This window comes from Prionailurus viverrinus, chromosome A1 (assembly GCF_022837055.1).
Source record: "Prionailurus viverrinus isolate Anna chromosome A1, UM_Priviv_1.0, whole genome shotgun sequence".
NCBI lineage: Eukaryota > Metazoa > Chordata > Mammalia > Carnivora > Felidae > Prionailurus > Prionailurus viverrinus.
Genome location: NC_062561.1, coordinates 117,256,464 through 117,276,229, shown reverse-complemented (window position 1 = coordinate 117,276,229; position 19,766 = coordinate 117,256,464). Strand labels below are relative to the sequence as shown.

At 46.1% G+C, this 19,766-nt stretch overlaps 3 protein-coding genes across 7 annotated transcripts; 1 reads left to right on the top strand and 2 right to left on the bottom strand.

The window, feature by feature from the left end:
• Positions 1-26: 26 nt before the first annotated feature.
• Positions 27-11,121, bottom strand: IK (IK cytokine). The gene is made up of 20 exons (XM_047877840.1): positions 10,969-11,121; positions 10,352-10,418; positions 7,915-8,007; positions 7,507-7,566; positions 6,513-6,680; positions 6,228-6,342; positions 5,765-5,835; positions 5,520-5,566; positions 4,536-4,699; positions 3,903-4,011; positions 3,559-3,598; positions 3,180-3,399; positions 3,004-3,022; positions 2,451-2,529; positions 1,917-1,997; positions 1,651-1,708; positions 794-882; positions 523-631; positions 322-356; positions 27-234 (listed from the first exon to the last, which is right to left on the bottom strand). Exons 1-20 carry the CDS (start codon positions 10,982-10,984, stop codon positions 207-209), a joined length of 1,668 nt encoding a protein of 555 aa, XP_047733796.1. The 5' UTR covers positions 10,985-11,121; the 3' UTR covers positions 27-206.
• Positions 7,882-13,476, top strand: NDUFA2 (NADH:ubiquinone oxidoreductase subunit A2). Its single transcript, XM_047878001.1, has 4 exons — positions 7,882-7,892; positions 11,268-11,399; positions 11,527-11,633; positions 13,266-13,476. Exons 2-4 carry the CDS (start codon positions 11,299-11,301, stop codon positions 13,355-13,357), a joined length of 300 nt encoding a protein of 99 aa, XP_047733957.1. The 5' UTR covers positions 7,882-7,892; positions 11,268-11,298; the 3' UTR covers positions 13,358-13,476.
• Positions 13,477-13,539: 63 nt separating this feature from the next.
• On the bottom strand, positions 13,540-19,436 carry TMCO6 (transmembrane and coiled-coil domains 6). 5 transcript variants are annotated; one of them, XM_047877908.1, is made up of 12 exons: positions 19,263-19,436; positions 19,011-19,123; positions 16,899-17,014; positions 16,610-16,793; positions 16,253-16,357; positions 15,965-16,050; positions 15,615-15,731; positions 15,279-15,390; positions 14,975-15,161; positions 14,737-14,831; positions 14,186-14,353; positions 13,540-13,940 (listed from the first exon to the last, which is right to left on the bottom strand). In XM_047877908.1, exons 1-12 carry the CDS (start codon positions 19,345-19,347, stop codon positions 13,827-13,829), a joined length of 1,482 nt encoding a protein of 493 aa, XP_047733864.1. In that variant the 5' UTR covers positions 19,348-19,436; the 3' UTR covers positions 13,540-13,826. The 5 variants fall into 5 exon arrangements, with proteins under 5 accessions (XP_047733864.1, XP_047733874.1, XP_047733895.1 ...); XM_047877918.1 differs by having other exon boundaries at positions 19,267-19,395; XM_047877939.1 differs by lacking the exons at positions 16,610-16,793; positions 19,011-19,123; positions 19,263-19,436.
• Between the last annotated feature and the right edge of the window lie 330 nt (positions 19,437-19,766).

Sequence of the window (19,766 nt, the reverse complement as noted above, 5' to 3'; positions counted from 1 at the left end):
CTGAGCTGAAATCAAGAGTCAGACACTTAACAGACTGCGCCACCCAGGGTGCCCCCAGGTTGACCAGTTTTAATGGAACTAAATGATTATACAACATTTTATATACATTCACAGAAAGACACCTTGCAACTCTTTGGGGAATTATAGAAAGCAAACAGTGGCAAGCACATCCTTGTGGTGAATCTTTTTGCAGTTGGAACCAGAGATTAGTATTTTGGTCTTTTTACTTCAACTCTGCAATGGAAGGAAAAAGGAGTTGGCATAAGATCAGTACTCTAACCAATTATTACAGTGCCCCAGAGGAAAAATGCTATTGCTCACCCATCAGCCTCCATCTTCTTCCTCTTCTCAATGATCTACAAAAAAGAACAGTTAACACACAACAGTTAGGCTGTGAGCCTAAGCTCACCTAAGACACAAGTCTGACCGCTCTCCTTTGCTCTCCAACCCCCTGCCTGTTCCTGCATCTGTGGGCCATTGTCTCCCTCAGATGAAGTCCACCTAAGAGGCAGTCTCACTTACTGCACTAATCTTCTTCCACTGGCGATCTAGTTCTGCCTTATCATTGGTTTCCTTGAAGCGCCTGGTCTTCCGCCCTTCAGACATCTTGATACCATACTGGAATGCAGCTCTGAGAACAATAAAGGACATTTGGGAGAAAGAAGGCATCAGAGGTTGCATAGCAGTAGCAAGGTGTTCCCAGATGGCCCTGTGACTAGAGAACCTGTTCTGGTGAAGGCTGGCCCATCATCATCCCTCTCCTCAATCTTTGGCCATATTTAGTACAACTCACTTGGGCAAAGCCTCCTTGTTGTTCATATACTCGCTGTATTCCTCCTGGGTATCAAAGTCCCAGCGGCCTAAGGGGCCTTTCTTATTACCCTGTTAGAGACACAGTGAGAAGAGGGAAGTTAGAAATGTCAGTGGAAACAGAATTTTAGCCCTTAATAAAGCCAGGTTCTCCCACAATCTTGTTTCATCATTCATAAATCCCACCCTAATAAATGCTTACTATGTACCAGGCATTATTCTGAACACTTATTTAATTTCCTCAAACTCTATTAAAAAACAAGCATATTCCTCCGAATTCTCTCGATGAGGAAACTGAAGCATAAGCAATAAAATAAGTTGTCAAGGTCACAAAACTTGGCAGAGCCAGGGTTCAGCAAGTCTCCAAGATGGAATTACACCATGCTCAACCACTGCAGTAAAAACAAGGAAAAACTAGTTGAAATTTTGCCACCATTAATGGTATTATTTGTTAAGGTATTTTTGTTTTTAAGACAGAAGAACATTTCATTCCTGCTAGAATAAAATTCAGTTATTTTTCTCAAGACTGAAGTTCCTTCCTACCCTTTCTCTTTATGCACTAAAGGCTTGCTTACTGCCTAGTACAGAAATCAAAGCCTGGCATTTTGTAGGAAATAAATCTATTTTGGGCATATCTCATTTGCTTCTGGACAGATACGTTAAAGGTTAAGCTTCTCATGACCTCACAATGCTGCTGTTCTTAGTGCTGCAGTGGAGGAAAAGTTAAGGCCCAGAAAACAAGACACAGATCTTTTGGGGGGGGGGGGGGGGCGGGGAACTGCTGAAGAGTACTGAAGAGTAACTACCCCCAAATCCCCACCCATCCTTCCAACTCCACACCTGGTCCATTTTGCTGTAATCCACCTCCTCATCACTATCCACGGCCATGTCATCCATCCTGGAGAGAAGCAACAGTTAAAGAGATGGTGCAGACCCATACTCCTATGCTTTGTCCAGAAACCCACCCAACTAAGATGCCATATGCCTAGAAATGACAACCACCACCCCCAGACCTCCCACCCAGAGCCTCAAAGAACAGTTCATCCAAATAAGTACCCGTGGGTCCAAGTTAATGAAATTTCCACCTCATCCCCCTCCCCACATACGTGGCTGGATAACACTCAGCATAACTGTTGGACATGCCAAAGAAGTCTCCCAGCTGCTTCTTGTCCTCTGGCTTCTTCAGCATACGCTATGTCAAAGAAAATAATTCTACCTATAGCAGAAGAGCTTCAAGAAGGAAGGGCCAAGGCCTAGAAGCCCCAACATGAAAACTTGTGAGGAGAAGGCTGTGAGCTTGCGTGAATCCTCTGAGAAATGGGAAAGGCATGGGGCACCTGGCTGGCTCAGTCAGAAGAGAATGTGACTCTTGATCTCAGGGTCGTTAAGCTCAAGCCCCACACTGGGTGTAGATTACTGAAATAAACTTAAAAAAAATAATAATACCTTTAAAAAAAAGAACAAATGTGGGGAAAAAAGGGGAAGTCACAACGACTGCAAAATTCTATCAAAATTCACCATAAGAGGTAAGAGGTAGGATGGGAGCCAGGGGTTGTGGGGAAACAGGGAGGTAGGTGGAATTGGAAAGAAACAGGACAACAGTTTTCTAGAATCCAACAACATAGTGAAATAAAGGATATGATTCAGTGCCTTCCCAGCCAGCAGATCCAGCAAACTTTTCATTGATCGATTTGATCAACTCCTTAGCAGATCCAGGTCCTGGGGGGGGAAAGGGAACTCTATTCAGAATGTCAAACAAGGAACTTTCGACCTCTTTTCCACACACACTTCTAACCTGTTTTCATAAAACCATTTTTTAAGTAACAGAAAAAACTCTCTTTTAGTTAACATAATTTTAATCAAATTTCAACTAATAATGAGCTACTCTGGGTGAAATGGGGTTGTGTACAAAGAATACGGCCGGTGAGACCTGCCTCATGTCTTTCAGAATCGCAAAGCTGGAGGAATTGTATCTAACAGAGCAAATATGCCTGCCACTGCCCAGGAAGAGGGAGGCAACTCCAGACTCCTCTTCTTTCTATTCCATGAAGCAAGATGTGGATCTTAATGAGAACCCAGACCAGAAGTCCCACAATCCCAACTGTTGCCAGCTCTGAACTCTAGGATAGACTCTCAGCCCAGGGCAAAGCAAGACCACCAGAGCTAATTCAAGATGTCTCAGATACAACCCACCTTTGTCAACGTCCATGGGCTGGAAAGAAAAGAGAAACTGAAGTGAGTATCACCATGAGGGATTTACACTCATTCCTTCCCACTTGACTAATCCCTGAATCAACTCCCTACCCTACCTGACTGGGCAGGCACAGAGATGGGCAGTTCTACCACTCGGTACCAGGGTCCTATCTCACCTCATCATCCACTTTCGGCTTCTCAAAGTAGCTGTGCCTCTTCTTCTCTTCCTCTCTCTCTCTGTCCCGCTCCCGCTCCCGATCTCGTTCTCGCTCCCGTTCTCTGTCACGGTCTCTGTCTCTCTCCCGATCACGCTCTCGTTCCCGGTATCTCTCCCGCTCCTTGTCCCGAGGAGTCTTGGTTGTGGATGGCACATAATCCCCAATGTCTTCAAATATACTAGAAAAACAGAGATCCCTAGCTGCCAAAGTCACACCACTTCCACTCTCCCTGGCCATTTCTCCAGATTCTCACACCAAGGCCTCCCCAAAATGCCAAAAACAAGAAACAAAGAGCTCCTTCCTCCCTCACATCAGGTGACAGTGCTACGATACATACTTCATGTCAGCTTCAGGGGGCTTCTTCTCTTCCATCTTCCCTAAGATATAAAGAGAGTAGTGAACAAAATATTCCTGAGTTGATTCCCACTTAGCCTAAACAGCTCTGAATGCCCATCTGTTTAGAAGGTGGGATAATAAAATCTCCCAATACTCTCCCCCATCAAGTCTCAAAGCTGACTACTGCTTTCTGGGTGAGCCAAGTTAATGCTCTATTGCTCTCATTTTTTGCTGCTCTCCAGGAGCTCCCCAATGTTCTAGACACAGAAGGCTCCAGCAGACCATGGTTCCACCCTCAAATGCCCCTCCAGAGTTAAGGTTTCTCTCCCTAACTCTCCAGGTTACCTTTATCCTTCTTCTTGAGCTTCTTATTGCGGGTACCCTGCCGCAGGTAGGAAAGGATCTGGGTGAGCTTGCTGATTACGATGTCATTTGTAGTCAGTGTTGTCTGGGCCTGAAAACCCCAAGTAGCAAGGATATTATCCCACAGAGCAAGAATCTCTTCACTTCATTCACTTAACAAACTAAAGGACAAATTGTAACCAACTAGGTGAAAACAGAGAAAGGTGTTACAGGAGATTCCAGGCAAACAGAATAGCATATACAAAGAGATCTGTGTCAAAAGTGAATCTAGCACGTTCAAGAGAGCTGGGATTCCCTGGAGAACAACAACAGGGAATCATGGTGAAAAGTGGCTCAGAAGGCCAAAAGGTGCAAGGGCAATTTCTCGATGAGAAATCACTGAAAGCTTCTCAATAGTGGTGAGGCAAAAATGTACATGTTGAAAAAGATCACACCAGCCATTTGTAAAAATCACTCCAGTGAATCTAAATTGAAATTTAGATTCAAGTGAATCTGTGGAAAGTGAAAAGTGGACAGGACTCAGTGATGGGTTAAATGTGGTGGATGAGACCCAGGGCAGAATCAAGGCTGGTTCCCAGGTTTAAGGCTCACGTAAGAGGCTCTCAAGTCACTTACCTCCATAGTGGGGCAATCTGCTTTGCTGCGGATAAGCGTGGTAGGGATATCTGTGTCTGCATACTCGTCATCCAGGTCTACCACATAGGCCATGCGGCCTGGCAGGAACAGCTCATTGCGTTCATATGCCTTGCTCCTAAACAGTGTGCGGTAAACATTGCGGCCTACAAAAACAGGACGAGCAGCAAGCATAGCCATTGAGAACCTTCTACAATTAACAGCTGCCATTTATCAAGTGCTTAACTCTATGCCAGCCCCCACTCAAACTTCACAATAGCCCTATAAGATGTGCCTTACTATCTCCTTTTAACTGATAAAGATACAAAAGTTGAGAGTGAAATGATTTACCTAGAATCATACAGCTACCAAGCAACAGAATAAAGAAGGGGACCCAGGCAGTCTATCTCCAAAGCCTGAGCTCCTATCCAGTCTTTTACAAAGTCTTCTCAAGAGCACTATGTGCCTCACATTGTATTAGGCCCTGTGAGGAAGAAAGATGCTTAACATGATAGGTACGGTGCATAAACCACTTTTCTTTGCCCCAATAATCCCATGAGGTGAATTAGCCCCATTTTTGCAGACAAACAGGTAATGTGAAGTGAAGTCAGGTGCCTAATATCACATGCCTAGTGCAGTTTCATTACCAGGATTCAAACCCAGGTCTCACACTGCAAATTCTGAGCTTTTAATCACCAACCATGCTACCTCCTTTAACACATAAGCTACGAGCTACTTCCCTTAATGCATAAACCACAATCTGAAACAGCTTCCAACATAATTGAGGAGACATTAATAACTTATACACATGAAATGACTAAGTCCACATCCAATTTCTAGTAGAGCATTTTATAAGAACTAGCTACTCTGGGGGCAAGATAGAGGAAAGCAGGTTGAGGGAAAGGAGAAGCATATCCTGCTCAGAGCATTAAGTCCCTACAATTCACCTAAAATGTACAACCTTTAGCGTAGAAATTCTGTACTCACCCAAACGTGTCTTAAATTCAATTTTGTTCTCAGGATCCTCATCTTTCCTAGAAAGATAAAAATAAGTTTTTTTGCTAAATGTGTTCCTACTTTTTTATCTTTTTTTTTTTTAATATTTATTTTTGAGAGAGAGACAGAGTGAAAGCAGGGGAGGGGCAGAGAAAGAGGGAGACACAGAATCCAAAGTGTTCCTACTTTAAGTCCCACTTTTCTAAACTCTCAAGCTCTCCACAATGTTTACTTACTTGGTTTCCTTCTGGGGCTTTTCCATAAGTTCTTCCTCTTCTTTCTCTTTGCTGGCAATCTCAGCTCGTACCTAGAGTTTAGACATTTATTCATATTACATACATTTACCTAACACCACTATACACCTTGCTGTACCAGGAACTAAGGACTCAATACTAAATAAGTCAATACAGTGCTTGCCCTAAGGGAGCTTACAGCAGAAGAGACAACAAAATGTGGTAACTATGATAAGTGAAATAGAAGAGCTATGCAAAGGTACAGGAAGTAGGAGGTGAGGAATGGGGCTTAACCATACCTAGGTGATCACTTGAAGGATGAATAGTAATTACTCCTAAACAAGAGCCACCATTAGCCCTTCTACATAGTCTGGACTAACAGAAGTCTCCCTCCTTCACCTGGAAAGGCTTGTAAAAGAGCATTCAGCACTCTAGAATTACTCTCCACCCACCCACCAAGGCTCACCTTTTGAAGCAGAGCAAAATCCAACCCTTTCACCAAATGGGTGTGTTCCATGTCACCACCTAAGAATTTGGACTCCTGGATCAACTGTCTTCTTTTCTCTGCAGCTGATTTGTCCCTATATATGGAAAGAGAACCACATTAGAAGAGTCTTTTATGTCTTCAAGTCCCTCTTGAAATGGCTCAGCTGAGGCTCCAAAGTGGGTAAAGTGTTAGGTAGAACTCACACTGTGATTGCAAGACTCTGGAATGCTTAGGGAATCACACCCTGGCTGCCATGGTACTCACGCCTCAGCAGTGGGGCCCACAGCCCTGTAGTTAGCTGTGGTACTGATTAGCTCAGTTTCCTCATAATCTTTGTTTACACCATCTCGCCGTTCCTTGGCACGGTCCCGGTACTTCTCTGCTAGTTCTCTCTCTCTCTCAATTTCTTGTTGACGAAGCTTGGCATAATAACTGTGACAAGAGAAAGCAATGCATAAAGCTCACCAGCTGTTATTCCAAGGTCAGCAGAATTGTTCCTGCCTGTTTCCTCCAACTCTCTGGTGAAAACTCATATATGTCCTGATAGAACTGCTGGCCACCTCTTGATAGTTCTCAAAATCAGAACTACAGCATCTTCCAGATCACAGTGTTTCAATGCCACCTCAGGACATTCTGTCAATTCAGAATTCTTCAATGCCACCCAACTCTGTAGAGATTTTTCCATAGGGCAACCAGGAAGTTATCTAAATTTTTATCACCTTCCAAATTTCAACTGAAAGTCAGTCATTCCTTGCTGGTCCTCCCCCGAAAGAAAGGAAAAGCAAAATACCAGGTCCAGAAGTTTTAGTATCATAGAAATGAATAATGATGATAATGATGATGATGGTGATAACAGTAGACAAGTATTACTGGGTGGTTATCATATGCCAGGCACTAGTGCTAAGTGCTTATATGCACTTATATCAGCTGCACTTATATCGCAGCTGATCCTCATGACAACCTGATAAAAAGTTGTGAAATCACTCTCTGTTCTACCCATGAGAATACTATTAGAAAGGTTAGGCAATATGCCCATGGCTATCCAGCTAGAAACTGGTAAAGATGAGATTAAAATACTGCAGGCTGACTCCAGAGTCCTAAATTGCCACTCTACCTATCCCTCCTCTCCAGTGAAGCACAGAACCTCAAAATAATAAAGGAAAATGTTAATCTTTATGCTCCTACTACTACCTCCTACTCCTTTCCCCCAAATACTATCCAACACTTAAAGCCCAACACTCCTCCATCCTTCCTTCACCTTTTCTTTTTTCTCCTTCGTGCAGCGGGGTCTTCGTCCTCATTGTACTCCCTTGGCATCCTAGAAGACAAAGAAATTCAATGATAGCATTAGAAAACATCACAACCACCTGAAGCACTATTAAAATCATATATTCCCCACTATCTACCCCAGTATCTGAGTGCATAGGGCTGGAATGGACCTCTGTCCATTTAAGCACCAGCAGCAACTCTAGTAGTACAAGTGGTATGTGGAACATTCTGAGTTCCTAAAGCACCCCAGTCTCCACTGGAGCTTCAATCTCCAGCAGGAGACAATCAGAATCACAGTCTTCAAAAATCACTAGGCTTCCAGTTTCTAAGACATCTAATTTGGTAGATTTTCCATAGGAAGGAAATAAGAGACAGGTTGGAAGACCCCAGAACTTACTCATGGTGACGTGATTTAGAGGGTGGTGCAGATGTGGGTGCAGCCCTCGGGGTCATGAGAAGTTTCCTGAAGTCTTCATTGGTGAGTTTTGACCTAGAAGGCAAAGATTTTAAAAATGAGTACCTAGTAAAAACTGGAAAAGGAGTATGTAAAAAAAGGTTAATTTTACTGGAAACCATGAAAATACAAACTAAGACAAAAACATGCCACTTTTAATGCATCACAGTGCTAACAATTAAAAAGTCTGATAAATCAAGTATGAGTGAGAATGTGGGAAGTAAACATTCTGCTGAAGGGAACATATATAAGTCAGTACAGCCAATATGAGGACAAGTTGGCAGTATCAAAATTTACATGTGTATCTCCTATGACCTAGCAACTCCATTCACCTATATTTAGCTTTGCTAATTACTGACATAGGTATATTAGAAGGCCTGTAAAAAAGGTTCAGTTTCGGAGGGGCGCCTGGGTGGCGCAGTCGGTTAAGCGGCCGACTTCAGCCAGGTCACGATCTCGCGGTCCGTGAGTTCGAGCCCCGCGTCGGGCTCTGGGCTGATGGCTCAGAGCCTGGAGCCTGTTTCCGATTCTGTGTCTCCCTCTCTCTCTGCCCCTCCCCCATTCATGCTCTCTCTCTGTCCCAAAAATAAATAAACGTTGAAAAAAAAAAATTAAAAAAAAAAAAAAAAAGGTTCAGTTTCGGATATGAAGATAATAAAAACTTGGAAACAACCTAAATGTATATTAACTAGAGACTAATTAAATCATGTTTCTCAAATGCGGGGTAGATAGCAACAATGGTATAAGAGATAATTTTAATTGGTACAATGATAAAGACTTACTCCTTGGCCAAACTTCAGTCGGGCTCTTTCTGGGCTTGCTGTGCCCAGTTTTAGCAAAGAATCCTGCTAAGTGTTCCCAAGGAAGACACTGTTCAAGACTATTGTCATAGTAAGGGCAGTTGGGTGGCTCAGTTGGTTAAGTGTCCAGCTTCAGCTCAGGTCATGATCTTGCAGTTCATGGGTTCGAACCCTGCATCAGGCTCTGCATTGACAGCATGGAACCTGCCTCTCTCTCCCCTTCTCTCTGCCCAACGCCTGCTCTCAGGCATGCACTCTCTCTCTGATAAATAAATTAAAAAACTTAAAAAAAAAAAAAAGAAAAAAGACTACTGTCATAGGAATAAAGACTACTACAATAGGGAAGAGGAACTGACACTCAACTCTGAATATACACTGGGACAACTGGAGACTTATAAAAAATTACTGGGGTGCCTGGGTGGCTCAGTCGGTTAAGCGTCCGACTTCGGCTCAGGTCATGATCTCACGGTCCGTGAGTTCAAGCCCCACGTCGGGCTCTGTGCTGACAGCTCAGAGCCTGGAGCCTGTTTCAGATTCTGTGTCTCCCTCTCTCTCTGCCCCTCCCCTGTTCATGCTCTGTCTCTCTCTGTCTCAAAAATAAATAAACATAAAAAAAAAATAAAAAAAAATTACTAAAAGGAACTTTTAAGCATCAAGGGTAGAAAAAGGACCCTGACTGGACCTACTTCATTACTTAAGGGGATTCTCCATAAACTGGCTTAACAGCATTCTTTGATAAACAGGAGCCCAACAGTCCTAGTCAAAAACAGACCCCAGAGAAGCCTGATGAAAATCTGGTCAAGAAGGGAGTCCTTGTTACTGCCATGAAAATAATCTCCAAACGGTGCCTGGGTGGCTCAGTTGGTTAAGCTTCTGACTTTGGCTCAGGTCATGATCTTATGGTTCGTGAGTTCAAGCCCCACATCAGCTTTGTGCTGACAGTGCAGAGACTGCTTGGGATTCTCTCCCTCTCTCTCTGACCCTCCCCTACTGGTGTTCTCTCTCCCTCTCCCTCCCTCTCTCCCTCCCTCCCTTCCTCTCTCTCTCTCTCTCTCTCTGAATAAACTTAAAAAATATATATAATAATCTACAAGATATGGAGTGGGGAAAACCAAGTGGCAAAATGATATATATACACAACACCGTACCATTTAATTTTAAGACTTCAAATTATAGAGTAGTAATAGATTTTCCTCAGACATGCAAGTATGTATATAAATGTTAAAAAAAAAAAAAAAAAGGAAAAAAAAGACAAGTAAAAAAGGAACAGTGGTTACCTCTAAGAAAGGGACTGGGGATGTCATTTACCCTTATTTCTACTTTAATTTTCTACAAGAATCAACTTCTGTATCATATGTAATTAAACATTAACTTTAAAAACTAGCATCCTCCCGGCCAGAATTTCCTCTCTAATACTTTGATGCAATTGACCTGATCCAGCTAAAGTTCACAGAGATAAAGAAGCAAGTGGCACAATTTTTTGGACCATCCTTGCTGCAACTTAGAATTCTTTTCACTGTCACCACACCACTCCACTTGCCCCCTAGTTCATTCCCATAGTCCCATACTGAAACACTCACTGGTGGAAGGAGTGAGGATCGTCCACATCGTGGCCATCTGGAGCCAAGGGGTTGGAGAAAGGCTCACCTAAGAAAAATAATAGGCACTAAATCTCTTTCGTGTCAGGCCCTGTGCAAAAGCTGGAATGTATCAGCGAACAATACGGATGTTTTCACGTCAAACTGCTCACAATATAGTGAGGAAGAACGGTAAGAACAAAGACAGTGACAATAGATCATAATTATGTGCCGAAGTGAGAAAATTGCAAGGAGCTGTTGGTGCAGAGGAGAGGGCCCCTAAACCAGCGCTGGAGGATCAGCAAAGACTTCCTGAAGATGACATCTAAGATACTGCGTGAAAGATAAATTGGCGCAATTCAAGATTAAGTGCTGGGGATAGGGGATAGTTCACAGATAAACCATCCGCTGTCACTTGGGGCAAGGACAAGGCTTAGAGACAACAGTCCGGAGATTCCCGGTTTCACTCGGGACCCAACGGCTTCGCCAGATTCCAGCGTCACACCCCGCCCTCTCTCCACCCCCCAGATTCCACACAGGGCTTAAGAACTGAGGCGAAAACAACACGCCAAGTGTCCCAAGTCCTGAAGGTAATAAAGAACAGATGACCCGAGCCTTACTGTCTCGCTCTGGCATTTCGACTGCGGTGTTTCAACGCCACCAATGACTAAAGCTCCAGCGACAACACAGCAGCGACAAGCTTTTTCCCACAATGCGCCTCAGGACAGCCCACAGTGCTTTGCGCTCCGCAACCTTTCCGCCACCGCCAGCTAGCCCAGATATTGGACAAAAACCGGAACGTTTCCTTGGCAATGCTTTTAAGGCATTGGCTAAACTTTAGCCTGCCCCCCTGCGTCATCTAAATATCGCGGGAACTGGAGGGTCCGCGATTGGTCGGATTAGAGAACATGACCGGAAGTCCTAGGGCGGGGAGTTAAACGCTAGCGGAGATGGCGGCGGCTGTAGCCAGTCGCGGAATTCGGGCAAAACTGGGCCTGCGTGAAATTCGCGTCCACTTGTGCCAGCGCTCGCCTGGCAGTCAGGGCGTCAGGTGAGGCGCAAGGTAGTGGGGCCGGTAAGCTTCGGGGTTCGCAGGTCATGACCTCTGTCTCCCGGGTGTCTGGGGAGGCCGGCGCGTAGATAGCACGCACAGCTCTCTCCCGCCCCCCCCCCCACAGGGAATTTATCGAGAAACACTATGTGGAGCTGAAGAAGGCGAACCCTGACCTGCCAATCCTAATTCGCGAGTGTTCCGATGTGCAGCCCAAGCTCTGGGCCCGTTACGGTGAGCGGGGGAAGCGGGCGGTCCAGGAACTCGGTATAACAATGGTTTGAAGAGAGAGTCATCCAGGGGTCAAGCAGAAATCTGTAGGGAGACTGGAACTCGGACTTCGTCCTTGCTTTTGAGGTTGTTTCAGATAAATTCACATTTGCACGGTTACAGGAAGTTTCCTGTCTCTAGTAGCATAGGTGTGGAGACGGGCCCGGTACTGCGTAAATTCCAAGAGCTGTTTTCGTAATTCAGAACGGGGTTCAGATGGGGAAGAAGAGATGCTAGTCAATTACCATCGATGTGGGTCCTTACACGTTAGGTGCGGGCAGTGCTATGCTTGGTAGTGTGAGAATCTCAGTAACAAAAACTTAAGATGATTCTGTTGAGTAATTAATGCTAAGGTGTGTTGAGTGCTTTCTTGCCTAAATCTCATTTAATCTTCATTAATCATATGAGGGGGTGTTTGGTTTTTTTCTCATTGTAGAGATGAGAAGGATGAATAAAAATTTTGATGCAGCAGGGTCACCTGGCTGGTTCAGTCAAAAGAGCATGTGACTCATGATGTGGGGGTTGAGTTCAGGCCCAACATTGGGTGTGGAGCTTACCAAAAATAAATTGTTTTATGGAACATAACTAAGGTTATGCAGCTAGGATACAACAGAGTTGAGCCTTTTACACGTTACCCCTTTTTAGGATGCACTTCTACCCGATTTTCATGGCTAGCTAGTTGTAATTCAGGTTGTTGTTATTCAGGTCTGAATATGTGTGTCACCTCCTCAATAAGGAATTCCCTGGCAAGTTATGTAACAATGCCCTTAGCACCTTTTGCTCATATTCCCAGTTTAAGTTTTCCATAATCTGAAAATTAAATTGCTTGACACATAGCAGGCACACAGTACCTATAAGACTTACTGAATAATGGTATTGTGGTCACAGTTTTTAACTACACCTTTGCCTAGGAATGACAGGAGAAAATAAAATCACACTTAAGGTAGACTGGTTCTAACAGTGGGTAACTGCAGTATGTATTAAAAACTGGGGAGGGAGCACCTTGGTGGTTCAGTTGGTTAAGCATCTGACTTTGGCTCAGGTCATGATCTCACAGTTGGTGAGTTTGAGCCCCACTTGGGCTCTGTGCTGACAGCTCACAGCCTAGAGCCTGCTTCAGATTCTATGTCTCCCTCTATCTCTGCCCCTCTGCTGCTCGCACTGTGTCTCTCTCTCCCTCAAAATAAATATTTTTTAAAATGGGGAGTAAAAAGTCAATAGACTAGAGGAGATGGATACAGATGAGTGTATTATACTAGGACTATGGGAGCCATAGACTTGGCACCTAGCCAAGGGTAGGCCCATGCAAACTGTGCTCAATAGTAAATACCTACCAGGCCCCTAAAAACTGCCCCGAAACACCTTCCTTCCCATTGTGGCCACCCAGAATCAGCCAAAATTCTAGTCAGACCTGTGCTTCCTAGAGGTGTTTGACACCCAATGGATAAATTGTAGGCATCCCAAATACATCTTGGTGATATCTCATTACTTTTCCTATTCTCACAAAACTGTAAGTTAAAGACAAAGACCTTTTATTAATATCTTAGTACCCCCTCGGTGCATATTGGATATTTAATTACTTCTCTGTCTCCTCAGCATTTGGCCAAGAGAAGAATGTCTCTTTGAATAACTTCAGTGCTGATCAAGTAACCAGAGCCATGGAGAATGTGCTAAGTGGCAAAGCCTGAAGGTGAAGCCTCCACTGATTGTTAAGAGCAACAGCCCCAAACCTTGGACTATACTGGACTGAGTAAAATGTGGGGAAAATGTGTTCTTCTGTTATTTATAAAGCCTGTGCTGAAAAATACCATCTCTGGATGCCTTTATTTTCCCCTCCACCCCTTATTGTGCAACCACTGGGACAAACCAGTTTAATGTAAAAATAAAACTTTATTCTGTCCCTTCAAAAACCACGAGCTGCTAATGGCGGCGGGGGGGGGGGGGGGGGGTGATTCCAGGCCCACATCAAGTCCCCTTTGGTCCTATATGGACAGTTCTGAGTCAAAGAAGAGCTGAGCTTTGAAAGTCTTGGCTTAGACACAGGAGCAGAGAGCAGGAGATACCATTACGGTTCTAAAACCTCAAAGGGGGATCCATAGGCAAGAAAGTTGGGGTAAGGGTAGGGTGGTGGTGATGAGTAGAATGACATCAAAAAGGTCACTGGTGAAGAGCTGTCTGCTGGAGAGCATGCACACGATCCTGGAGCTGGGCCTCCTCCTGGTGCCTTTCCAGGACCTGCAGCCCTGATTGCTGCAGAAAATCCTTAGCAGCCTAAGGGCAGGGTAGAAAAGGATTTAATACCTGGGTCCCTGTGCCCTAACACTTGATTCCTACAGGCTTATGGGTTAATCCACCTCTATTTGGAAGAAAGCCTTCCCAAAAAGAGGCTGGAAGTTCCGACCTGGAGTCCATATAGGCTTGCCAGGCCCAGAGAACTGACTAGAGATAGGACTGGAAGGAAAGGGGCCATAGTGAGACTAGAGGCCTCAGAACAGGGGACCAGGGCCAAAACCCACCTCTGGCCGGTAGAGGAACAGCAATTGCAGCAGCTCTAAACTCTGGCCTACTACCTCAATGTCAGGGAAGGCCAGTGTACCAATCAAGCAGGAGAGCAAGGGCCCTGGCCACAGACGTTGGCAGTAAGCAGGACCCTTCTCTGCCACGTTGCACAGAACTGTGAGGACCTGCAGAAAGACATGTATACACAGTCCTCACAAAGGATGAAAACTAAAGACTAAAGATCGCTAAAATATAGAGTGCTGACCACATAGCCAGGCACCATGCCAAGCACTTCTATGCATGTTTTGTAATCCCTACAGCTGCCCTCAGGTAGGACTGCTATTCCCACTTACACACGAGAAAACTAAAGTTCAAGATGATAAGCTCATTTGCCCAAGGTTAGTAACTAGTCGTTTAAGGATTCACATCTAGACTGGTCTGGCCCTGAAGCCATCCATGCCACACCACCTGCCAGCTCTCAGGTAAGGGTACTTCTGAGTGCAAAGGCCTGCTCCCACTGTTTTTACTTTGGCACCAGATCCCATACTTAAGTGACCCCAATACCTACCAATATGCTCACCACGTTAGAAACTGGCAACAACTGCAAGAGGGGCTCAATCAGATCCATGGAGAGCAAGGAGGTACAGAAACTAGGACTGTTTGCTAGAAGAGAAAATGTCACAGTAGAGTCCCCAAACAGGGAAATGAAACTACAACTGCCCGCCCCCCCCAATCCTACCCACCTTGGCCAAGTCAGTGAGTAAGTATGTCCAGTATCTAAAGGTCCTAGGCACATTATGACATACCAGTGAGGTTGTTAAGGAGCCAGAGGCCCTCAGGAAGTAGGCTGGGCTGTTTCTGAAGGAAGAACTGCAGAAGGATAAATAAGGCAGCCACAACACGCTCGTCTTCAAGCTGATTTTGCCCTCCCACAACCTCCATTGCCGCTTCTGTTAGCAAGTTGCTTAGACACCGAAGCACAGGACATGCCAGCTGCAAAGACAAGTTAGTCTGAGTATGGTCTAAGGAGGAAGGGACTACCTGTGTACTGAAGGAAGAACAGAGTAGGAAGAAAGGTAGCCCAGACCTTGACCTGTTCTCTTCACCTACCAGCTCCAGTCCTGTATCCTCTGTTCTCTGGACAACTCCAGCCATGTCCAATAGCAGCAACCCCAGAGTGGACAGACCCCCATGGGAGATAAGCAGGGTATTGTCGACCTGGCTGGGCAATAAGAATCAAATAGTCACTACTCAGTCAATCCTACCTTTAAGATGGCAAATGGCCTAGGTTGTAGGCTTCCTGGGCTCCAAGTAAAGAGGACTACAGAAGGAAGAAAACTCTCTGAAATTCCAGAAACCAAAGTTCAAAAACAAAAGTGTCCTAGAAGGGAGCCCTAGGGAGACCTAGGGAAGGTCTGTGGGACTTCTGCAAAAGGCCTTTGTTACCTGCAGATGATATAGTGCAGACACCAGGCAAACTCCACAGCAACCCCAAGGTTCAGCTTTGGACCAGGTTGCAACAGTCGCAGGATGTGCTCAGGGAGAGTGGAGCCCAAGACGGAGCTGTCAGCAGAAGGAGAGCTGTGAGTGGGAACCACAGAAACCAAAATGCCAGTCATTCTTCCCAAACCCTAAGAGCAGGTGGGAAAGCATTCAAATCCAAAGCTCTTCCCAGCCAGACACCTTGAGCTAAAATGTGCAACAGCTTTGGAAACAAGACTCAATCACACCTCCAGGGGTTACAATACAAAGTGGGTCACACCTACCTGCACATCTGCAGACACAATTTTACTTACGGGATGATCATCTCTGGAGCTTCCTTAACTTGCAGAAGCTGGGATAAGGCATATCCAAGGGCTTCCAGCACAGTCAGATGGGGGGACTAGAAGTAGACAGAGTACAGAAGTACTAGAAGTAGACAGACTACAGATCTGACTCTGGAAACCGCGTCATAAGGTTCCCTGTGACCTTCAACCCCTTAGCATAGGGCAGAGGCTGAAGCTGCCTAAACAAAGCAGGGGGACCATGTAGAGACAAGTGAGGGGAGTGCTGCCCAAGGAGGGAGACAGTAGATGGACGCTCACCTGGATGCAAGCAGCCAAGGCTGGAACAATGCCCTGTGGCAGGAGCTGCCTTCTCACAGCCTCACTCTCCACAATCAGGTTACCCAGTGTATACAGACAGAGCTCCTGAGAGTGGGACAACAAAAGCACTGGGCATAGCCTATCTCAGGCTAGGGTGGGGGGGGGAGTGCGGAGGATGGAACAGTGTTGTCTTCGAGGCTCTGGGCAAAAGGGATTGGAAGATGATGGGCATATGTATGGCTATGGACATCAGGGGAAACAAGTTTTCTTCTTCCCCTATGTGCCAGGTCAAACTATACCCAAAAGCATAATTTTTAAATCCAAGCCAAGAACAAGGTAGGAAGGGACAAGGCTTACTATAAAGTCTGAGCTGTGACCGGAGAGGTAGGTGAGAAGGTAGGAAGTGGCTGGCAGGCAGGCCTCAGCCACCGCAGACTGTTCAGAATGAGAGAGCTCATGAAGGCACCGAGCGGCCTCAAGCTGCAACAGGGCTTGGTTGCTGGTCAGAAGCCCGACCAAGGTCCGCATGCTGCCCTCCAGCCTACATGAGTGAGCACCAGAGCCCTGCTCAGCCTGTGGCCCATCCCCTCCACACTCCTGTCCATCTCTTAGAGACCCAGCCCCCACTCACACCACCCACACTGACCAGATGAAGGTCTGCTGCGTCTCAGGGTGCTGCAAGCCTCGACGAAGGCTGACCAGAGCCCTCTCTCTCTCCTTTTCTTCTGTCCCCTGTTGTGCTAATCGTAGGAAATGCTGGATCTGGAGCACAGGGCATGGAGAGAAGAGACGGCAACATAAAGTTGCCAGAAAGCAAACATGAGTCCTACTCTGCCCACTTTACCTGTAAGCACTCCAATGTTGCACCATCCCTTGAACTTGTCATTCACACTAATATGGCTAGTAAGTCTCAATCTTGCAGTAGGGTAGACAGAAGAGGGAATCAGAACTGGGTTTAATACCAGCCCTGCCACTTCTCTACAAGAAACCTAAACCTCAGTTTTTCACCTGAAAAATGGGAATAACATCTTTCCTGCCTTCTTAAAGGGTTATTTCAAGGATAACATTTAAACCTTTCAGTCTGGCACAGCCTATCCCTCTAGCCATTCTCCCCGTGCAACCTATACTCCAACACCTAGCATAACATGACTTGTTTCTAATGCTTCCAAGCTTTTGCACAATCTATTTTTCTGCCTGGGATAGCCTCCCCAGGTCCTCCACTCCCTTCAGATTTCTATTCCGGTTACTGCCTCTGAGAAGTAAGGTCTTCCTGGCTTCCTTTTGCACATTTAGGGGTTTCTATTGTGCCTCATGTTTCCTTCATGACAGGTGGCTAGCACACCTGTCTCCTTCACTGGGTTATTGCAAGCACTTCAAAGAAAGGGATTCTCTTCATCTTTGTGTACCTCAGTACCCAGCACAGTATCTTGGCATAAAGTAAGCACACAATGAACCAATGAACCTAGGCACGAGTGCTTTGTGAACAACATATGTAAACATAGACAATATAAACAAAGGGGATGCCCGATGCTTGCTGAATGAATAAATCAGGTAAAACTAATCATTTCATTCACTTATTCACTAAATACTGACCATCTACTATATGCCTGATAGTCTACAGGCATCTGAGTTTTCAATGACAACGAAGATAGGGTGTAGGTTCTGAGGCACCTGGGTGGCTCAGTCAGCTAAGTGTCCAACTTTGGCTCAGGTCATGATCTTGCGGTTTGAGGGTTCAAGCCCCATATGAGGCTCTGTGCCAACAGCTCGGGGCCTGGAGCCTGCTTGAGATTCTGTCTCCTTCCCTCTCTCTCTGCCCCTCCCCTGCTCACACTCTGTCTCTCTCTCAAAAATAAATAAACATTAAAAAACAAATAAATAAGTCTCGTTGGAAAAACGATAAACAAGCAATTAGTAGGATCAATATTCTGCAAACAGGCTGTCAAGCCAATACTAAAAGAGACTCACTTTTAGATGCTGCAAAGGCTGTCAAGCCAATACTAAAAGAGACTCACTTTTAGATGCTGCAAAGGCAAATGACTTGAGACAGGAAAGAGCCTAATACAGTCTTTCAAGAACTAAAAAGCGGTGTGGCACCTGGGTGGGTCAGTCAATTGAAGGATCGACTTATATTCAGGTCACGATCTCCCAGTGAGTTCCAGCCCCACATCAGGATCGCTTCTGTAAGGCTTCAGCCCAGACCCCACTTCAGAGCCTCTGTCCTGTCTCTGCCCCTCCCTGGCTTGCATTCTCCCAAAAATAAGTAAAAAACAAAAAAACAAAAACCAAAAAACCTAAAAACGGGTAATTTGGGCTAAGATGAATAAACTGGTAAGGTTGGAGGGAGGCAAAGGTTAGACAGTGCTGGACATTATAGGTCACAGGAAGGATTTCGGTCTCTATGTGTTCTTAAAAGGCACATCTGTCTGATGTATGGAGAATGAATTTGAAGGCGGCAAGCACAGATACAGATGACCTGTTAGAAGGCTATTTTGAGTACACGGAGAAGAGGATGGCTTAGCCACGATGGTGAAGCACGTAAGGACGCCAAAGCTCCTTAAGACGTTTAAAACGACTAAGACTTGATGTATCGGTGTGGGGATGAGAGACCGAGTTGTCGAGGATGATTCACCGGTTTCTGGCTTGGCCCACTGGATGGATGGAGGTAGTGAAGGGACCGCGTCCAGATGTGGGGCGGACCTCAAAAGGAATTTGGCGCCAGCCGGTGTCGACCTCACCGTGCACCCTGTGGCCTCACCTCAGTTTCCCCAAGGATCATGGCCACACATCCCCCTTCGGCTTCCTCCGACGCGTCGTCTCTCAGCAGTCTCTTACTGATCAGCTGCTGTTCCCTCCGCGCCTTCCGCAGTGCTGGGGGCAAAGAAGCCGGCTGAACGTAGGGGGGGCATCTAGGACTCTGAACCCCGTCTCCAACCCGAGAGCCTCCTTATCCTATCTCCACCGCCATAGCCACCCCGCGCATCCTGCCGTCTCCCTTGCTCGCCAGCACCTGCCTCCCGCTCCCGTCGGCGGCACCGTAGCTCCTCTACCACGCAGCCCACCGGTCTGAGGCGACCCTGCCTTCCGCTCCACATGGTGGGCCTGGATAAAATTCGCCCAAAGCAGAGAGCCAGCGAAGCGCTCCACGAGCCTAAAAGATGGCACGCACCGCGCAACCGCAGCGCTTGCCGGAAAAGGAGGTGCGAGTGGGCGGAGCACTGCGCAAAGAGAAGGCGGGGAGGAGCTAGAAGGCGCAACCAGGCTGTGGAGCAGGGCGGGGACAGAGGGGGTAACGACCGATGGAGGGGCGGGGCGAAGGGAGAGTAGAATGGGGTGGGACAGGGGCAGGGAGGGGCGGAGCGAAGGCTAGAGGCGGAGTAAGACCTCTGCAGCCAGGGGCTTACGCAAAGCCGAATAGCGCGGTTTTTCTCCTTCCCAGTTCTAGGAAAGAAACTCAGCCTCGGCTTGGACTGACAGTGCCTCACCTTCCGCTCGGCAAATACAACCTCCCCAT